This window comes from Carcharhinus amblyrhynchos, chromosome 1 (genome assembly GCF_965287045.1).
Source record: "Carcharhinus amblyrhynchos chromosome 1, sCarAmb.v2.hapA, whole genome shotgun sequence".
In the NCBI taxonomy this organism is placed as follows: Eukaryota; Metazoa; Chordata; class Chondrichthyes; order Carcharhiniformes; family Carcharhinidae; genus Carcharhinus; species Carcharhinus amblyrhynchos.
In genome coordinates this window covers 49,510,116-49,527,841 of record NC_137324.1, presented here as the reverse complement: position 1 = coordinate 49,527,841, position 17,726 = coordinate 49,510,116, and the positions used below count along the sequence as shown (strand labels likewise).

Sequence of the window (17,726 nt, the reverse complement as noted above, 5' to 3'; positions counted from 1 at the left end):
CACAGTAACTTCATTGCAGTATGAATGTAAGCCTACTTGTGACTAATAAATAAGCTTTAGTTTACTTTTAATTGATTTGTGTGAAAGAAAAATCAAGGTAGCTACTGGAAACACATTGTGAACCTCCATTAGTAGAAAAATGGAAGTTTTTGGCATTGTGGGACCCTTTGATGAAAATGTGGAGCGATGGAGCTCTATATAGCCTGAGTGTTTTGACTATTTAGTGCAGACAAATAAAATAGTTAAAGATGTTTAGGTGTCCACTTTCCTGAGCTTGATGGGAGGGAAGAGCTTTAATTGCCTTTAAGTGCAACCTGAGAAGCCAGGCACTAGAATGTGTGCACAGACTGTAGATATTCTGCAAGCACATATTTCGCCAAAAACCTTGGTGATGGCAGAGCTTTAGATCCCATAAAAGAAATCAAAAAGAGCGTGAGTCAATTGCACAATTTGTGACTTTGCTTAAAAGTTTATTTATTAGTGTCACAAGTAGGCTTGCATTCAATGAAGTTACTGTGAAAACCTCCAGTTGCTTCACTCTGACACCTGTTCAGGTACACTGAGGGAGAATTTAGCATGGCCAATGCAGCTAATCAGCATGTCTTTTGGTCTGTTGGAGGAAACCCACACAGACACAGGGAGAATGTGCAGATTCCACACAGAAAGTGACCCAAGCTAGGAATTGAACCTGGATCGTGGGGCTGTGAAGCAAGCGTGCTAACCACTGTGGCATCATACCAGATTTTTGGAATGTTGCGAGTTTAGAGATGATCTGAATGACACTATTCAGGACAGATTTGTCTGTGATAAGCTTACTGAAACATTTGCTAATGGGGGGGGGGGTGGGGAGGGTGACCTTACTCTGAAAAAGGCATGAAAATTGCTGTTTCTATGGAAGTGGCTTCAAAAGAAGCTCAGTGATTTAATCCATGTATTCAAATACTCAAAATGACACCCAAGGGTCTTGAACTAAATACATACCATTGGTGTCCAAAGTCACCAGGACATTCAGCTAAATGCTGGTGTAAAGACATGTATGTCAATGCTGTGGGAAAAATTGACACATAGAGCATGTCTTTTGGATAAATAAAGCAAACTCTAAGTAAAAATAAGGAACAAGAACAAACCAAGTCAGCATCTAAACAGAACCAAAGGAGAAATGTTGATGCTGTACATAACAGTATAGAAAAATATACTGACTCACAGTCTGAGGAGCTATCATTGAATATGCTAGCCATTGCTGGTGTTACATACCAATATTGGGTCACTCCACTGCTGGATGGACAGAAACATCATAGAAATCCACAATGCAGAAGGATGCCATTCAGCCCATCGAATCTGTACCGACTCTCCAAAAGAGGATTCCACAGAGGCCTTACCCCCACAACTCCATGCATTTACACCTCTAATCCCCCTAATTTACACATCTTGGGACACTAAGTCAATTTACCATGGCCAAATCACTTAACCTTCACATCTTTGGATTGTGGGAGAAAACCGGAGCGCTCAGAGGGAATCTACATTGACAGCCAGTAAGAAGTCGAACAGCAGCCTGGCTGGTTACAAGGGGAGACTTTAAAAAACACATTCTCTTGAAGCCAAGAAGGATAGTGGTGAAAATGTATACAGGTGAAGTGGTCCCCTGAAGGGCCACACCAAAGTAGCTTTTGAAATCAGTGGGAAAACAGCAGATTTGGCTCTGCTTATAGTAAAGGGCAGCTATCCAGCATTGATGAGTTGTACATAGCTGGGGAAGATTTGACTGAACTGGGCCAAAGTCAATATGATAACCAATGGAAAATCAGACCTCACAAAAATTTTAAAAGAAGCACACAACTGTTGGTGAATTAGGGGTCATGAAATATATTACAGTTCAACTGAAAATAAAAGAAGGAAACCAACAAAATGCATGAAGGCAAAGTCTAAAACACATTACTATTAAGCTGAAGGGAGAAGGACAGATGTGTAAGGATCTGTGGAGACTTAAAGGTTACCTTAATCTAGTGGTATGCGCGGAGCAGTAACTGTTACTCCACACTCAAGACTTGCTTGGGGGATTGGCAGGAGGCCACTCTTTCAACAAATTACAGCTGAATGTGGACAAAAGGTCTCAGGAACTTCCGACAGTCGTTACATGTAAAGATTTGTTCCAATAATAAAGATTGCCAATTGGTGTCACCCCAACTCCTGCATTGTTTCAAAGAGCAATGAATCAGATGCTGAGTAGACTAAGCGGAGTCCAGTATTATCTGGATGACATCCGAGTCACTGGAAGAGATCAAGAGGCACACCTTCAAAACTTGGATGCTGCCCTACAGAGATTGGAAGATTATTGTCTGAGACTCTGCAAGGACAAGTGTAAGTTCATTCATTCCTCCATTGAGTATTTGGGACATGTGATTGACATCACTGGCCTTCATAAATCTCCTTCTAAGGTAAGGCCATTACAGAGGTGTCTTCACCTCAGAGTATTAACCAGTTACATTCTTCCCTAGATTCTATTTGATTTGATTTATCATTGTCACGTGTTAGTATATAGTGAAAAGTATCGCCTCTTGCACGCTATACAAAGCATACCGTACCTAGAGAAGGAAAGGAGAGGGTTCATAATGTAGCATTACAGTCATAGCAAGACTGTGGAGGAAGATCAATTTAATATGAGGGAGGTCCATTCAAAAGTCTGATGGTAACAAGGAAGAAACTGTTCTTGAGTCAGTTGGTATGTGACCTGAGACTTCTGTATCTTTTTCCAGATGGAAGAAGGTGGATGAGAGAATGTCCAGGGTACATGGGGTCCTTGACTATGCTGGCTGCTTTTCCAAGGCAGCAGGAAGTGTAGACAGAGTTAACGGATAGGAGGCTGGTTTGCATGATGGACTGGGCTTCGCTCATGACCTTTTGTAGTTTCTTGTGGTCCTGGGCAGAGCAGGAGCCATACCAGCTGTGATACAACTAGAAAAGATGCTTTCTGATAGAATCTCACAGTGCAGAAGGAGGTCATTCAGCCCAAATAGTCTGCATTGATCACAATTCCACCCAGACCCTATCCCCATACCTATGCATTTACCCTATCCAGCCCCCCGACACTAAAGGGCATGGTTAATCCACCTAACGTGCACATCTTTGGACTGTGGGAAGAAACCAGAGCACCCGGAGGAAACCCATGCAAACATGGGGAGAATGTGCAAACTCCACACAGACAGTGACCCAAGCTGGAAATCAAACCCGGATCCCTGGCGCTGTGAGGCAGCACTGCTAACCACTGGGCCGCTCATTCTATGGTGCGTCCTAGGATTGTTGAATTATTATGGAAGATTTGTTGCAAACTTGGCAAAAATTCTGAAACCAGTATATAACCTCTTAACCAGAACAAGATGTGGAAGGGGTTGTCGGATCAATGCAATGTCGCTTGTGCAGGCCAAAGAAGCATCTGAAGTTCTTGCGCTTTTTGGCCCTACTATATTCCTACTGTTAGCTTGTTATGCATCCCCTTACGGTGTTGGAGTGGCAGTCTACCATATCATGCCATTGAGCAAAGCCGAAAGTAACAATGCACAGATTAAAAGGGTAGCATTAAGGGTCATCAGGAAATTCCATCAGTTGCTGTACATTGTTGAAGGACCATCGTCCGCTAACTACCATTCTTGGACCACACACAGCAATTCCGTCACTACCAGCAAGTGAAATGCAAAATGGACAATGATTTTGTCTGCGCATACTTACACCATTACATATCGACAATCAAATCTACATTGTAACACTGGTGGACTTTCAAGATTGCCACTGCCAGATAATTCATCAGACTATCCAAACAAGAATATCTTCCACTTTGAACAAGTAAACAGCACGACTGTCACTTCTAGACAATGAGAAAACACACTCAGAGCGATCCTATGCTCTCAGAAGTGACAAATCTGGTTTTACGAGGAAAGACTTTGGAATTAACATTTAACCTGAAATGCTGCTACTCCAGGAGAGTAGAGTTATCAGTACAGTCAAGATGTCTTCAATGGGGGCTCAGAGTGATCGTTCTGCCATCACTAAGAAAGTGGGTGTTAGAGAAATTGCATTAGCGCCATTGTGGAATCATATGCTTCAGAGAAATAGCGAGAAGTTATTTCTGGTTGCCTGGATTGGATGAAGAAATTGAAGAGACAGCTAGACCATATTCTTCCTGTACAAAGGTAAGAAACCTGTCATCCTTAGCACTGTCACATTCATGGGAGTGGCCTGATGAGGATTGGCAATATGTGCATCTGGATTCTGCAGGACCTTTTGAAGGACATATGTTCTTGGTAACGGTCAATGTTTACACTAAGTGGTCAAAGACTGTTGTGATGAAACCTACTTCATTTGAGAAAACTGTTGAGAAGCTAGGAGAAGTATTTAGTCATTTTTGGATTCCCCAATAGCTGGTAAGCAACAACGAACCTCAATTTGTGTCACAAGAATTCAAAATACAAGAGACTATAGCCAACACGTTGGCCAGCATTCGCCCGAAACAAAATTAAGTGTCCCATGGGTGGGACAATGGAAATATTTCCCGTACATTTTTTTTAGGTGTACTTTCCTGAGTGAGCAATGCAGAGTGTCTCAGCATGATCCTCTCTGAAAGGCAGGGGGCCTCATCCCACCAGATTGACTGGCAGCATAGCGCTGAACAGGCCACTGCGCATGTGCCAATCTGTCAGTGTGGTGATAAGAGCAAGCGCACTGCACCCACTCCCTCCCCCCACTATCGGCAGCCTCCCAATCGCAGGTCACCAATCCCCACAACCTTCCTGATTGCTGGCCTACCAGGCCCCAAAGGTAGCACTGCCCAAGGGGCACTCCCCTTGCTCCTGGCCTCCCAGGAGTGCCTCAGTGACCACTGTCTCCACCAGCAGGTCGGCAGCATTGTAAACCCCACTGATGAGAACCACACCCAGCAGGAGGGAGACACCAACAGGCCCAGACACTATTGTCTCAGGCCTGTTAATCATATGGAAATGCCAATCTCCATGACATTTCCAAATGATAATCTGCTGATTTATGGCACAGATCTGATTGCACTAAAAAAAAACACTTGGGAGAATTGTGACCGGCAAACCTCGCAAAAAGCCTCCTGCTGATATCTCCTGGTGCGCTGCACTGCTTGAGCATTGCAGTTGGCTGGGAGAATCCCAGTAATTCAGTCCACTCCGTACCATTCTGCAACTAATGGACTAGCAGAGCGATTCATCCAAACCATGAAATATACCTTGAGAACACCGAGGGTACAAGATTCATTGATCAAACGTTTTAACGAATTCCTGCTAACGTCTAGAAATACTGCACATTCCACAACCAAGGCCTCTCCTGCATTACAAATGATGAAGAGATAACTACGGTCGGCATTTGGTCTGTTGAAACTGCTGAAAACTAAAGAGATTGTACAACAGCAACAACAAGGACAATCGAGCAGGAAAAAAGCAAAGCATAGAGTTTTCCACCAAGGACAAGCAGTTTTGATGAGGAATTAGTCCACAAGAAAGACAGGGGTTCCTGCTGCAATCCTTGCACAGGTGATGAAAGGGCAGCGCTCTGAAAGTTCGTGCTACCAAATAAACCTGTTGGACTTTAATCTGGTGTTGTGAGACTACTTACTGTGCCTACCCCAGTCCAACACCGGCAACTCCACACCGACCCTTGCACGGACTCAATCTGCCTCTTAAACTATCCAAACCAGAGGTGACATTATCTCCGGGAGACAGCTGTTGGCTGGGACAACAAATTCATCAGAATCTGAATCTGCTGAGAATCCAGATTCAACCATACAAAGTCCTGACCTGAACTTCCCTGCAGTCCCGACACCAGCAGACACCGTTGAATAATGGTCGGTTCACCCTACTCCATCACACCTCTGCCACCCAGCACCACCCCACAGCAACCACCCCCCTTCCCCCCCACAATTCTCTCAAGTAAGAATCACATGATTCGGGGTGCTTTTTAACCGACTTTTCCAGGAATTGCTCTCCTGGGCAGCGAAAATCCAGACCCATGTTTCTGCTAAGTCGAAGTATGTATGGCTGGTAGCATATATTACTATGCATTCCATTCATCTGTTGTCTGACCATGCATTACTGGCATCACATTACACATTAGTATCTCACCTGCCACTGAACCTGGGGAAGGAAGAAGGTCATCAGGATTGACTGACTTGATGAGGCTCTGCCCTAGTTATTCAAAACAAATGATTTAAAAATCAATTAATTCAGGTGGCTAGAAGGTATGGAATTATTTTTTCTCACACCAAACTGCCAGATTTTGAAACAGACTGTCAACAAACAAAATGTCAGCATGTTTTGGAATCTAATATATACACAAAACAAATAAATATTCTTATGTCTTACTTTATATGCTGCTTGCAGATTGTTTAAGATACATTGAATTAAATTACATTCATTTGTAATATCACATCTAGCCAAAGAGTTTACAAAACGTATGGACAATGCCATTTTTTAGTTTAAAAATGATCGGTACCTTCGACAGCTTGACTACAAAGAAGCTCACTCAGAACTGGGGAAGTAAAGACAAATTGGTTATCACTACATGTGCACCCTTTCCACAATTTTACTGTAAAACTATAATCAGGTATTTGGTATTTTTTTCTGATACCTTCAGTGGTGAAGTCAAAATCACAGGACACACTTCCATACACATTCTTCAAGGAGCACTGATATAACCCTCCATCTTTCTTAGCAGTTTGAACTATTGCCAAGGAGACTGGACTGTCATCTCCTGCGCTACAATTTGAAAACAGTTGGGACGGTAAAGATAGATAACTATCATTGTGATCGTAGGAATGGTTTATAAAAGCATGGAATGGAATGGATATATTTTTAATTGTCAAAAAAAATCTGTTTGCTAGCAGATTTTGTTTCTTTTCTGATTTTCTCAAACTTGTAATTTTAGATTTTTGAACAAATATATGAAGTATTAGAAATGCTTCGGCAAACAACACATTATTCTCATTACTCTTTACAATCTGACATTCTAAAGGATGTACAGTGAATAAGCAGTACTATGCTATTATCATTTAAGAGTCTGGTCTCACAGTTTAAAGATCACACAATGAAGACAATTAAAACTACTTTTTTTTAACAAAGGTACAGTTCCACACGAGATCATTTTTAAAATACCTTACACGAATTAAAACTACACATTCTCAACATAAATGAACTGTAAATGTTGTAGACAGTGACTAAATGTCATTGCATTTATTAACTGTTAATGCGATTTAGATGTATGACTAAGACATGTGCTTCCCAAGTAACAACATAATTTGAATTTGAAGATGGGAAGAAAGAACATTAAAATATATAAAATATTTGGGTATGGCAGCGTAATTTGTTGCATTACCAGATTAATAACCCAGAGGGCAGGACTAATAATTCAGAGAATATTTATTCAAATCCCACCAATAGTAGTTGAGAATTTGAATTCAGAATTTAAAAAGAAATCATCATAGAATTCCTACAGTGCAGAAGGAGGCATTCTGCCCATTGAGTCTGCACCTACTATAATCCCACCCAGGCCGTTTTCCCATAACCCAGGCACTTACCCTAGATAATCCTCCTGGCACTAAGGGACAATATAGCATGCCAATCAACCTAACCTGTACATCTTTGGACTTTGGGAGGAAACCAAAGCACCCGCAGGAAATCCACACAGACACAGCGAGAACGTACAAACTCCACACAGATAGTGATCCAAGCCTGGAATCAAACCTGAGTCCCTGGCACTGTGATGCAGCAGTGCTAACCACTGTGTCACCATGTCACCCTGATAGAAGTGACAATTGCTGTAAACATCCAACTGGATCATTAATGTCTTTCTGAGACATAAATCAGACATCATCTGGTCTTGCCAAAATGTAACTTTAACATGTTTGACTTTTAGCGGAAGTGGCTCCAAGGTCAAGAACAGCCACCCCCACCTTCTCAAGGCAAGCAAGAATGGACACAGTGCACTTACTTGCCTTACCAATACTGCTCACAACCTAAGAATGATATCTTTTAAAAATTGTACCTTTGTACTTTGTATAAAATTTATACAATATTCAAGATTTGGAAATCCTTCACCAAAGCTTAGGGAGTTGTTAAAACTAATAATTAAAAATTGGCCTTGGAATCAGTGGGCCCAGAGAAGATGGAAAGCGTTGCCAGAGGAGGTTGTGGGAGCAGGCACACTAAACACATTTTACAGGGAATTGGATATGTACCTGAACAGGGAAGCAATAGAGGGATCTGGACCAATTAAAGGCAAGGTTTTTTTTAGCTTAGTTAAGGGCATCATGATCAGCACAGGCTTGGAGGGCTGAAGGGCCTGTTTCTGTGCTGTATTCTCCTTTGCCCTTTGTTCTGTTTTTTAACCACAGGGTGGAAGGAATGTGGAGTGGAACCTAGCTCTGCCCTGTCTGCACTAGCCTCAGACCACGCTCACTGAGCGGAGAAAGACTTAAAGTCAGGGAAATTCCCAGACTTTCCTTAGAATTCTGCCCATCACTCCCACAGTCGACCTCTGCAGACAGCATGCCAGATTAATTGATCAGTTATCATGGTCTGCAGGGACCAAAACAAGGATAGCATAACTATTTAAAATCCACTCTTTTACGAAGGAGAATTGACAGTAGGCTGCTCTAACCATTGAAATGTTGACTATAGTTTAACACCCACTTCAGTAATGTGAATCCTGGGAAAAGCTTCCAATCTTTGATTTTGGACAATAAAGAAATCTATTAATAATATTGCTAAATTGTTTGCACTATTGCTAAGCATAAAGTCTCTTCAGAACAAATAGATCTAGCATGTAACTACACTAGTACAAAGGAATTTTGAGTTGTGCTTTACAACATGTAACAGGAAACCATCATTATTATGCTCAGGATGCAACTGCAATGTTGTTTGTCTTTCTGCACCTAGTGACGCACAAGGCAGACGTTTCATCTGCTCCCACAATGAGGTTTTTTTTCTGGAACAGGTCGTGAGCCTATTCCCAGTGACTTATAGCTTGAGTGACACCGCTCTGCATCAAACATGGCTGACCAGGAGTCTCTCCCACTCATACTACCTGTCACTGGCATGTCGGAAGGACCTGGTGGCTGTGTTATGAACACACCTTCCTTGGCCATCAAGCCACAGGGTAGGACTCAAACTTAGAGTTTCTGGCTCACTGCACCACACACTTCCTCAACTGTAATGTGGACATTCAAAAATCTAATGCCACAATTAGATTTGATCCTCCACACACAGTAATTCACAGATCTTATTATTGCTTTATAATAAAACATTTCTTCCCACAAAGGTAAGGTAGGTCAGGTGATTCTCACATGCCTGTGCTGACTCGATAGGCCAAAGGGCCTCTTCTGCACTGTGTGATTCTGAAATCCAGAATATTTTAGCCTGCACTGTTGACAAAATGTTTGAAAAACTGCAGATAGATTTCAGTGACCCTGAAGTTAGGTTGGGAATTTCCTTGGAGCTGCTCCAGTAATCAGCATTAACTGAATTTCTGTTGCACTCTTGGCAAAGTTACAATGGATCAGCTTTGAGGAAACTGCCAGTGTTTAGTCCTAGTATGAGAGCACCTGTGGTCAAGTCACACAATGGCCACTCCAGGGAAAATCAATGAGTACCAACCACTCATGCAGCTTACCTTCTTTCCACTTTACTCAACATAACACCATCTTTTGTCCATGTAATGGTGGAATCTGCATGGATGTTGCAAAACCGGCACCATAGTTTGACATGCCCTTCTATATCAGGGAAGACTTCAGTGTGGATTTTTTGGAGCAGTTTTGGAGCTGGAAGAGAGTTGTGTTCTTCAGCAGGTAAATTGAGGTTTTCAAAATCTCAACATGTTTGTGGCAGTAATTGAGGTTTGGATTTTTTGTGGTAAGTTAGAAAGAAAAAACTTGATCTTTTATTAAGATCACAGAAGCCCTGCAAGACTGCATGGCGAATTAAGTATTTTTTGTAAGTGTGTCATAAGAACATAAGAACATAAGAAATAGGAGCAGGAGTAGGCCATATAGTCCTTCGAGCCTGCCCCGCCATTCAATAAGATCATGGCTGATCTGTCATGGCTCAGTTCCACATTCCCGCCCTCTCCCCATAACCCTTAATCCCCTCTCTTATCAAAAACCCATCAACCCTCGTCTTAAAAATATTTAGCGAGGTAGCCTCCACCACTTCAATGGGCAGAGAATTCCAGAGATTCACCACCCTTTGAGTGAAGAAGTTCCTCCTCAACTCCGTTCTAAACCGCACCCCCCTTTATCTTGAGGCTGTGCCCCCTAGTCCTACTGTCCTTTCTGAGCGGGAAGAGCCTCTCCACCTCTATCCTATCCATCCCATTCATCATCTTATACGTCTCAATGAGATTTCCCCTCATTCTTCTAAACTCTAACGAGTACAAGCCTAGTTTATTCAGCCTCGAAACATGTCAGTCAAATTGTAGGCAGATGGGCCCCATGAACATCAATGAGGTAAATGACCTTATAAATATGTTTCTGTCAGTGTTGGCTAAGGAATAAATGTTGGCCAGGTCACCTGTCTTGTACATTTTCAAATAGTGCTATGGGATAATTTACGTGCATTAGAGAAGAGGGCAAAGCCTTTCTTTAACTTATCATCCAAAAAACAGCAATTCTTGAAATGTATCACTGTGACAGTAATATTGGCCAGAGTTCTCCAGTCTTAGCTACTACAGATGCCAGGGAGAACAGAGAATTTGGCGCTCAGCCAAATCTCTATTCATATCAGTTGGACTGGAGAGTCCCAGCCGCGAGTGAGGTCGGAAAATCAGACCCATTACTTCAGTCTAAATTGTAATCTGGCACTTCTATTCTGGCACTTGATTACGTTTCTTGACATTGTTTTCCCACAGCTAGCTGCGAATTATCTAAAAAGTTATAAATTATATATAAGTAAATGACAATATCTCATGGAGAACCATCTCATTTTACACACGAAAACAATTCTTAATTATAATGTTATGCGGGAACCAGGTATATGATCATTTTCAATTTTGAGTTTAATTTAAGATTGGGGAAGCAAGTAAATAACTGGGTTGTAAAGCTAAAAGGTCTTATAATTAAACTTTTAGATAATCAAATTTGTGTGACTATTCAGAAGCCAATTATACTCCCATAATTAGCTTCAAATTTTACTACTGGCTATCCAGACATCCTGCTGGTTTTTCATTACAATAGGTCAGATTTTACAATCAAAAGAATAGTGAATCTAATAGTGCTTGCTGTTATTTATGTTTAAATGGTACAAGAACTTCAGCCAAAGGGCACATGCATATTTAAATATCAATAAGTAAAAGATGTTGTTGCAGATGAGCTGCTCAATCATTAGCTTTGTGAAAGTGCTGTCTGTCTTATCACTGAAGTGTACTGAATGGAGTGAAGTTGCTGACTTTGTATGGTTAAAAAGAACTAAATCCACCACATCTACTTAGAGACGTTAACTATCCTATTAATGGTGTGATAAGTGCTAATATTGCCAGTCATTTACTCTGGCATTAAAATTAACTGTTATAATTGTGGAGTCCCATTCTTCAGGTTGAGAATTGTTTTGGGAGATTACACAATAATGCAATATAGAAATAGTACTGTATTGCCAGAAGTGCTGATTTTCAGATGAGATGTTAAATTGAGGACCTTTCTACCTCTCCAGAGTGCTTAAAAGATCTGGTACTGTTTCGAAGAACAGTAGGGAGTAATCTCGGTGTCCTGGCCAGTATTTAACTTTGGAAAAAACATCACAAGAATAGATGATCACATTGCTCTTTTATGGAGCCTAGCCACAGTCTTTACAATAGAACAACAATGACTACACTTTAAAAGCTCTTCATTGGCTATAACCCACTTGGGGGCTCCTGAGCTTGAAGTTTATTTATTAGTCACAAGTAAAGCTTACATTAACACTGCAATGAAGTTACTGTGAAATTCCCCTAGTCACCACAGTTGGGCTTCTGTTCGGGTCGATGTACTTAACCAGCACGTCTTTCAGAAATTGTGAGGAAACTGGAGCACCCGGAGGAAACACATGCAGACACAGGGAGAATGTGCAAACTCATCACAGACAGCGACCCAAGCCCGGAATTGAACCTGGGTGCCTGGCGCTATGAAGCAACAGTGCTAACCACTTTGCTACTGTGCCACGCCAGTGAAAGCTACTGTGCTGCCCCGAGCTTGTGAAAGATGCTGTATTTATTTCAGTGTACCCTTCATGCACACTTTTTCCCTTTTGTGGAATAGTAGGGAAATGGTTTCTGAGTTTTTTATCAGCCTGTTGGACTGCATTATGAATGCTCCTTCCGTGGACAACAAGTCCAGCCATTGGACATGAACGTAACTTCTTGTCCAGAGGTAGGGACGCTATCATTGTGCTACGAGACCTCCTAGATGCTGTGTAAATGTGAGCCCTGCTTTCTTTTGCACTGTATGCTAAAAACATCAGCTTCTGGGTTTTATTTATTTTGTTTTCTTACTTTTTTAATCCAATCATTCTTATAGAATCATAGAATCCCTACAGTGTAGAAGGAGGTCATTTGGCCCATTGAGTCTGCACTGACTGTCCAGAAGAGCATCTTACACAGGGCTAACACCCACCTATTGCCATAACCCCTGGCATTTACCATGGCTAATCCACCTAACCAGCACATCTTTGGACACTAAGAGGCAATTTAGCATGGCCAATCCACCTAACCTGTACATCTGACTGTGGGAGGAAGCCTGTGCACCCAGAGAAAACCCATTCAGACACGGGGAGAATGTGCAGTCTCCACTGTGCCACCCTGTTCTTTCTATTTTCTTTTTGCACTTGATTTGACAATGAATTTGCTGCCTTTAATTCATACTCATAATTAATTTCATACTGTAATGCTACATTCTGCACTCTTTGGTTTTCTTCTCTATGAACGGTATGCTGTATATAGTGTGCAAGAAACAATACTTTTCACTATATGCTAATGCATGTGACAATAATAACTCAAATCAAATCAAATCAAATACTCCTTTTCAGACTTTCTGCTGCTTATTTCTAAGCCTTAAACCTCCTTTGTTAAGCAAATACTTTTCACAGTTAAATCCCAGATGCCAAATTTCCCTTTCTTGCTATATCAGATGATTTTTTTTCAGTGTCATATTGATCTAAAGATTGCAGATCATGTCTAGCTAACAGCAGGCACCAATAGATGTTCTTCCACAGCAAAATAATCTAGCCTTGGGTTATCCTCTTTGGCATATATCCAATTATGGTAATAAAGGATGCATGGCATCATGAATAGGAAGTTGGTTAAAGAAAACCAAGTTGGCTGGAGATGAAAATATATAATTCCTATGGAGAAGGAAGGAATAGTGGAGATACTGAATGGCAACTTTGTCTCACCTTGCACAGAATATCACAGTAGTAGAAATAAAAGATTTCAAGAGGAGGAAGTGGGAGAATTGATAAGATGAGTGATATTTGTCATTAGAAGTAAACCAATGTTAAATTTAATTAGGGTATCAAATGATATAAAAGTCAATAGGATTGAGGTAGAGTCCACGCATGATCGAAAAGAATAATGTAAAAAATGGGACTGAATGGCCTATTTCTCTCTGCTCCTAAGTTCCTCTGTTTCTTTGTAAACCTAGTCACTTGCATGAAGATGTCTTGCAAGTTCTTCACATTCACTACAAAGTGTAGAACATCATCTTAGCATGAAAAGCATAATCCACCATATTTTGGATATTAATCATTACACAAACAGGCTAAATAAATACCTTTTGACTCAAGTCATGCTCATTCTTCAAACAGCCCAATCAAAACATAAGTGTATTTTTGATGATTGGTGTATTTAATTGTTTTAAATTGTTATAATTTTGTTGTGGGTAGAACATAATTTGAGTCAACTGAGCAGCTAATTTTGATTACATTTCAATAACTATTGCAATGTGACTTGTGCTTGCTAGTTTAATGGGAAAAAATGTACCTTTGCGATCATCCTGCTGAGGGTGAATTGCTTTCTTCAGCTCTTTATGTTCCTTCTTATGAATCAGCTCCTCCTTTGTCTTTTCAAACATTTGTTTAATCAGAGCAAAATTTTTATTTGGATTATCTTTCTCTGTTGAAGAATATGCTTGTTTGCTTTTCTGTAATGTGTTCTTCCCCACATTGTCTGCTGACAGGCGCATACGTTTGACTGGTTCCTCCTCCTGCTGCTCATTCAGAGATGGGGTCAGGCTCAGAGTTTCAGTAGTGGACCTAGCTGCCTCACAGGATGGCTTTAGGAAACATATATTTTCCTTGGCATCTGATATCAGCTCTTTGCCCCTCGCCGCTGATAACGGTTGTTTAATCCTAAAAGCTGTCGTCTGCTGTTTATTGAGTGGTGATATTGATGGAATGCTCTTCCCAGCCAAAGTCTTGGTTTGTAAGGAAATGGCTAGTTCAGGATCAATAGCCTTCTTATGTCCCTTGCATGACTGTAATTTTAATAATGTTTGAGCACTTGGGGCTTCTGTTTGGTTTTTATCATTTTCATAAGTCAATGGGAGATTTTCAATTTTAAAGTCATTAGAAAACTTTTGATTACTTTTTCTGGTAAGCGTCTTGCAAATCTTCTCTTTACATTCAGCATCGATATCCATTTTGATGCATTTCACTGGATGATCTGGCATTGCTGCTGTGTTGTTAACCTTATTTAGATTACTTCCTCTAGGCTTTTTGCTACAATCTCTGCAATCTTCTAGTACATTGGAATCAACATTCATTATTTGGCCCAGCATGGGTTGAGTAATTCTGCTTGATTCCACACTATTGACAGCGGTTAGCTGAAAAAAGTCATTCTGTTGAACAGTTTTATTGTGTTCTTCAATGGCCGCTGCAGTTTCATTTTCCTTGTAGTTCCCAAGTTGCCATTCTTTTAATTGTATCCCTTCAATCTTGTCCATATTTGTTACAAAACGCTTTGATTCCTCACTGAGATTTGCCTTGTAATCATCCGAGTATTCTACTTTTTGAGTGTTTTCATTCAAACATATTGTTGCTGATCTAACTTCTAAATTCTCAGTCTGTTCAGTTTTTGATGGAGCTTTCATCAGTGAACTATTTGAAAGTGTAGTGGATTCAAAATTTCCTGTTGACCTCATTTTGTTAGTAATGTGGCCTTGACCCATTTCGCTGTCACAGTCTGCAGAAGTGACTTTATGATTTTCTAAGTTCTTCTCATCATGGCTAAATCCACCTTGAATTACCGTACTGTCATCAAAATTTGATCTTGCATTAATATCAATGTCACGGATTTTATCTATGGTTTTAATTTCCTCTGCAACTGGCATTGACAAATAGCCAAAATGGCTCTTACGTTGAAGTGTGGGTTGAAATCTTTCAGTGATATTTAGGTTTGCTTCATCGGTTAATGAAGATTCAAAACTATCTATCACAATTGTTTGGACATCTTCCACTTCTTGCACTCTTCCACACTCATCTTTCATATCAATCTCAATGACGTGGTCCAGTGAGTCCTGGACTGGTCTAGATATTTCCTGAAGACTATTAGATTGACCTAATGCAGGTGGGCGTACAAGTGATGATTTTTGTTCTTTTGGATCAGGATACTCAACATGCTCTGTGAAGTTCACTATGCTGTTAGCTTCAATTTTAGTCATTCTTTGCTGATCCTTGTCACTGATAACACCTTTCAGATGGTCATTATTTGTACCATCTTTTGCATTGCAAGGCATTTTATTTTCAGTATACATGACATTTGGAGTATCTTCATGATTGATGTTTATAGTATTGCTGCCTGAGTTACTCCAGCAAAGACTTTCCATGAAAGATGGTTCATCATTTTGCATTTTCTCATGATCTACAAATGTGAATGTATTAGCATCTTGATGAGTAACTGCCAGAGATTTAATAGCAGTACTGTTTGTTTTATATTCTATTTCATGAGAAGGCCAATCTGAGCCATCAGGTTTATGATTGAAGGATACTGGATGATTTGGCTGAATTTTTAAATTGCATTCAAGTGATTCAGGTTGTTGAACAGGCAGGTGTTCCTCTAGTTGACAAGCTGTAGGTCTGCAAGTTTCTGGAAAGCTTGATATTACTTTATTATTATGAGTTTCATTTTCTACTGTCTCAGCACAAAACATTGACTTATGTGTTGATCTATTTTCATTGTATACTTTATTTTCCGAAGTATCTGAATTGAACCATATCTGGTCCTGTTCTTCTGCTCGATCAAGAGGACCATGGTAGCTTTTGGCAGCACCTTTTTGACTTGTTCCCTTCTGCGATACAGATTGCTCAAATTCATTAGTAAGTTCTTTGTGCATATTACAATTTTTAAGCATTGCTGTTCGTGAAACAATCTCCATTGAATCAGAATTTCCACACGTATCCACTGGACTGGACTTAGTTCTGTAACATTCACTGATTTGAAAAGTACCTTCATCAGGTGTGGACCCAGGATTATCATTAAGGTGAACATCTGAAGTTAATTTTGATTCTTTATCTAAACATTTGCCACCAATCAGGAATATATTGGAGCTGGTGTCTAATGATCCTGAAGTATCCTGAATTTGGTGAGGTATAGTTAAACATGATTTAATATCCATACATTGATCTATGTTTCCAGATGTGTCTTCTTTCTTGAATACACCTGACTCAGAACTTTGACAAATAATTGAAGACGGATGGACAAGATACGCATTGTGAATATGCAATTCCGATGAATGTTCCAAATTTCCCAGCTCTTTATCATAAATGGAAGAGTCCTCACAAAGATCTGAATTCTTACTTTGTATACAACAATCTCTTGTTGATGGTTCAGTAAGATGTCTTATATGTTCAGTTTTTGCCTTGTAATCACTATTATTTTCTTGATATCCTTTGTTTATATAATTTAACTTGTCGTCCTTTGTAATAAAATGTGACATGTTTTCACGTAATCGTTCTTTGTCCTGAACATGAAGTTTATTCTTAATGTCACTGCTTTGTGAAGTTACACTCTGTACTGTCAGAGCATTATTTAAGATTTTGCAGTCTGTGTTGAGCCTGTCACACTCAGCTTCATGGTCGTAATCATTTGGTTGTTCTGAAAGTTTATCGTATGTATTCAAAGGCAAGAGATTTGCCCTTTTCCCTTGACAAGGACTGCGATCACCTCCATAGCTTGTTAAACTCACAGTCTTGTTAATAAAATTAGTCTCTTCATCCTTTAAAAGTAAAGGTTGTCTTTCAGCCTATCAAAAACAAAACTACATGTTAGACATTAAATATAAACTAAGGATAACAAAATACATACAAAATAGAATAGAACAAGAAAGTAATGCTTTGTAATAAATGTTAGTGAGTTTTCTATGTAAAGCATGATTGCAGTATGTTAAGTAGATTACAAATGCTAATTTGATTCTCCCTCTTTTGGATTTATTTTCTGTTATTTTGTCCCATTGCTTTTAAATGCATATATTTATTAAATGAAAGACAAGATTGATATTTTCCTTGCGATCAAGGATTTTTTAAAAATTCCTTTGCTTCTGCATTCTTTGTTCCCACTTTAGATTGTTAATTTATGGAATAAATGACCATCTATTTGAAGCTCAGCAGAGATGATGGGCAGGATTTTCCAGCCGTGCTCACCCCAAAGCTGGAAAATCCCACCTGAGGTCAACAGATCTTTGCATGGTGTCCGTCCACCAGCTA

At 40.1% G+C, this 17,726-nt stretch overlaps 1 protein-coding gene across 2 annotated transcripts in view; it reads right to left on the bottom strand.

The window, feature by feature from the left end:
- The window catches only part of alpk2 (alpha-kinase 2), a 32,800-nt gene extending 17,102 nt beyond the window's left edge, over window positions 1–15,698 (bottom strand). Inside the window, exons 1-5 of one of the 2 annotated variants that reach the window (XM_080181578.1) lie at window positions 14,008–15,698; window positions 9,676–9,823; window positions 6,637–6,764; window positions 6,502–6,537; window positions 6,132–6,194 (exon numbers count right to left, since the gene is read on the bottom strand). In XM_080181578.1, coding sequence (XP_080037704.1) covers window positions 6,132–6,194; window positions 6,502–6,537; window positions 6,637–6,764; window positions 9,676–9,823; window positions 14,008–15,685 — 2,053 coding nt within the window. In that variant the 5' untranslated portion in view covers window positions 15,686–15,698. The remainder of the gene's footprint in view (window positions 1–6,131; window positions 6,195–6,501; window positions 6,538–6,636; window positions 6,765–9,675; window positions 9,824–14,007) is intronic. The other variant, XM_080181651.1, reaches the window with a different exon arrangement.
- Window positions 15,699–17,726: the final 2,028 nt, after the last annotated feature.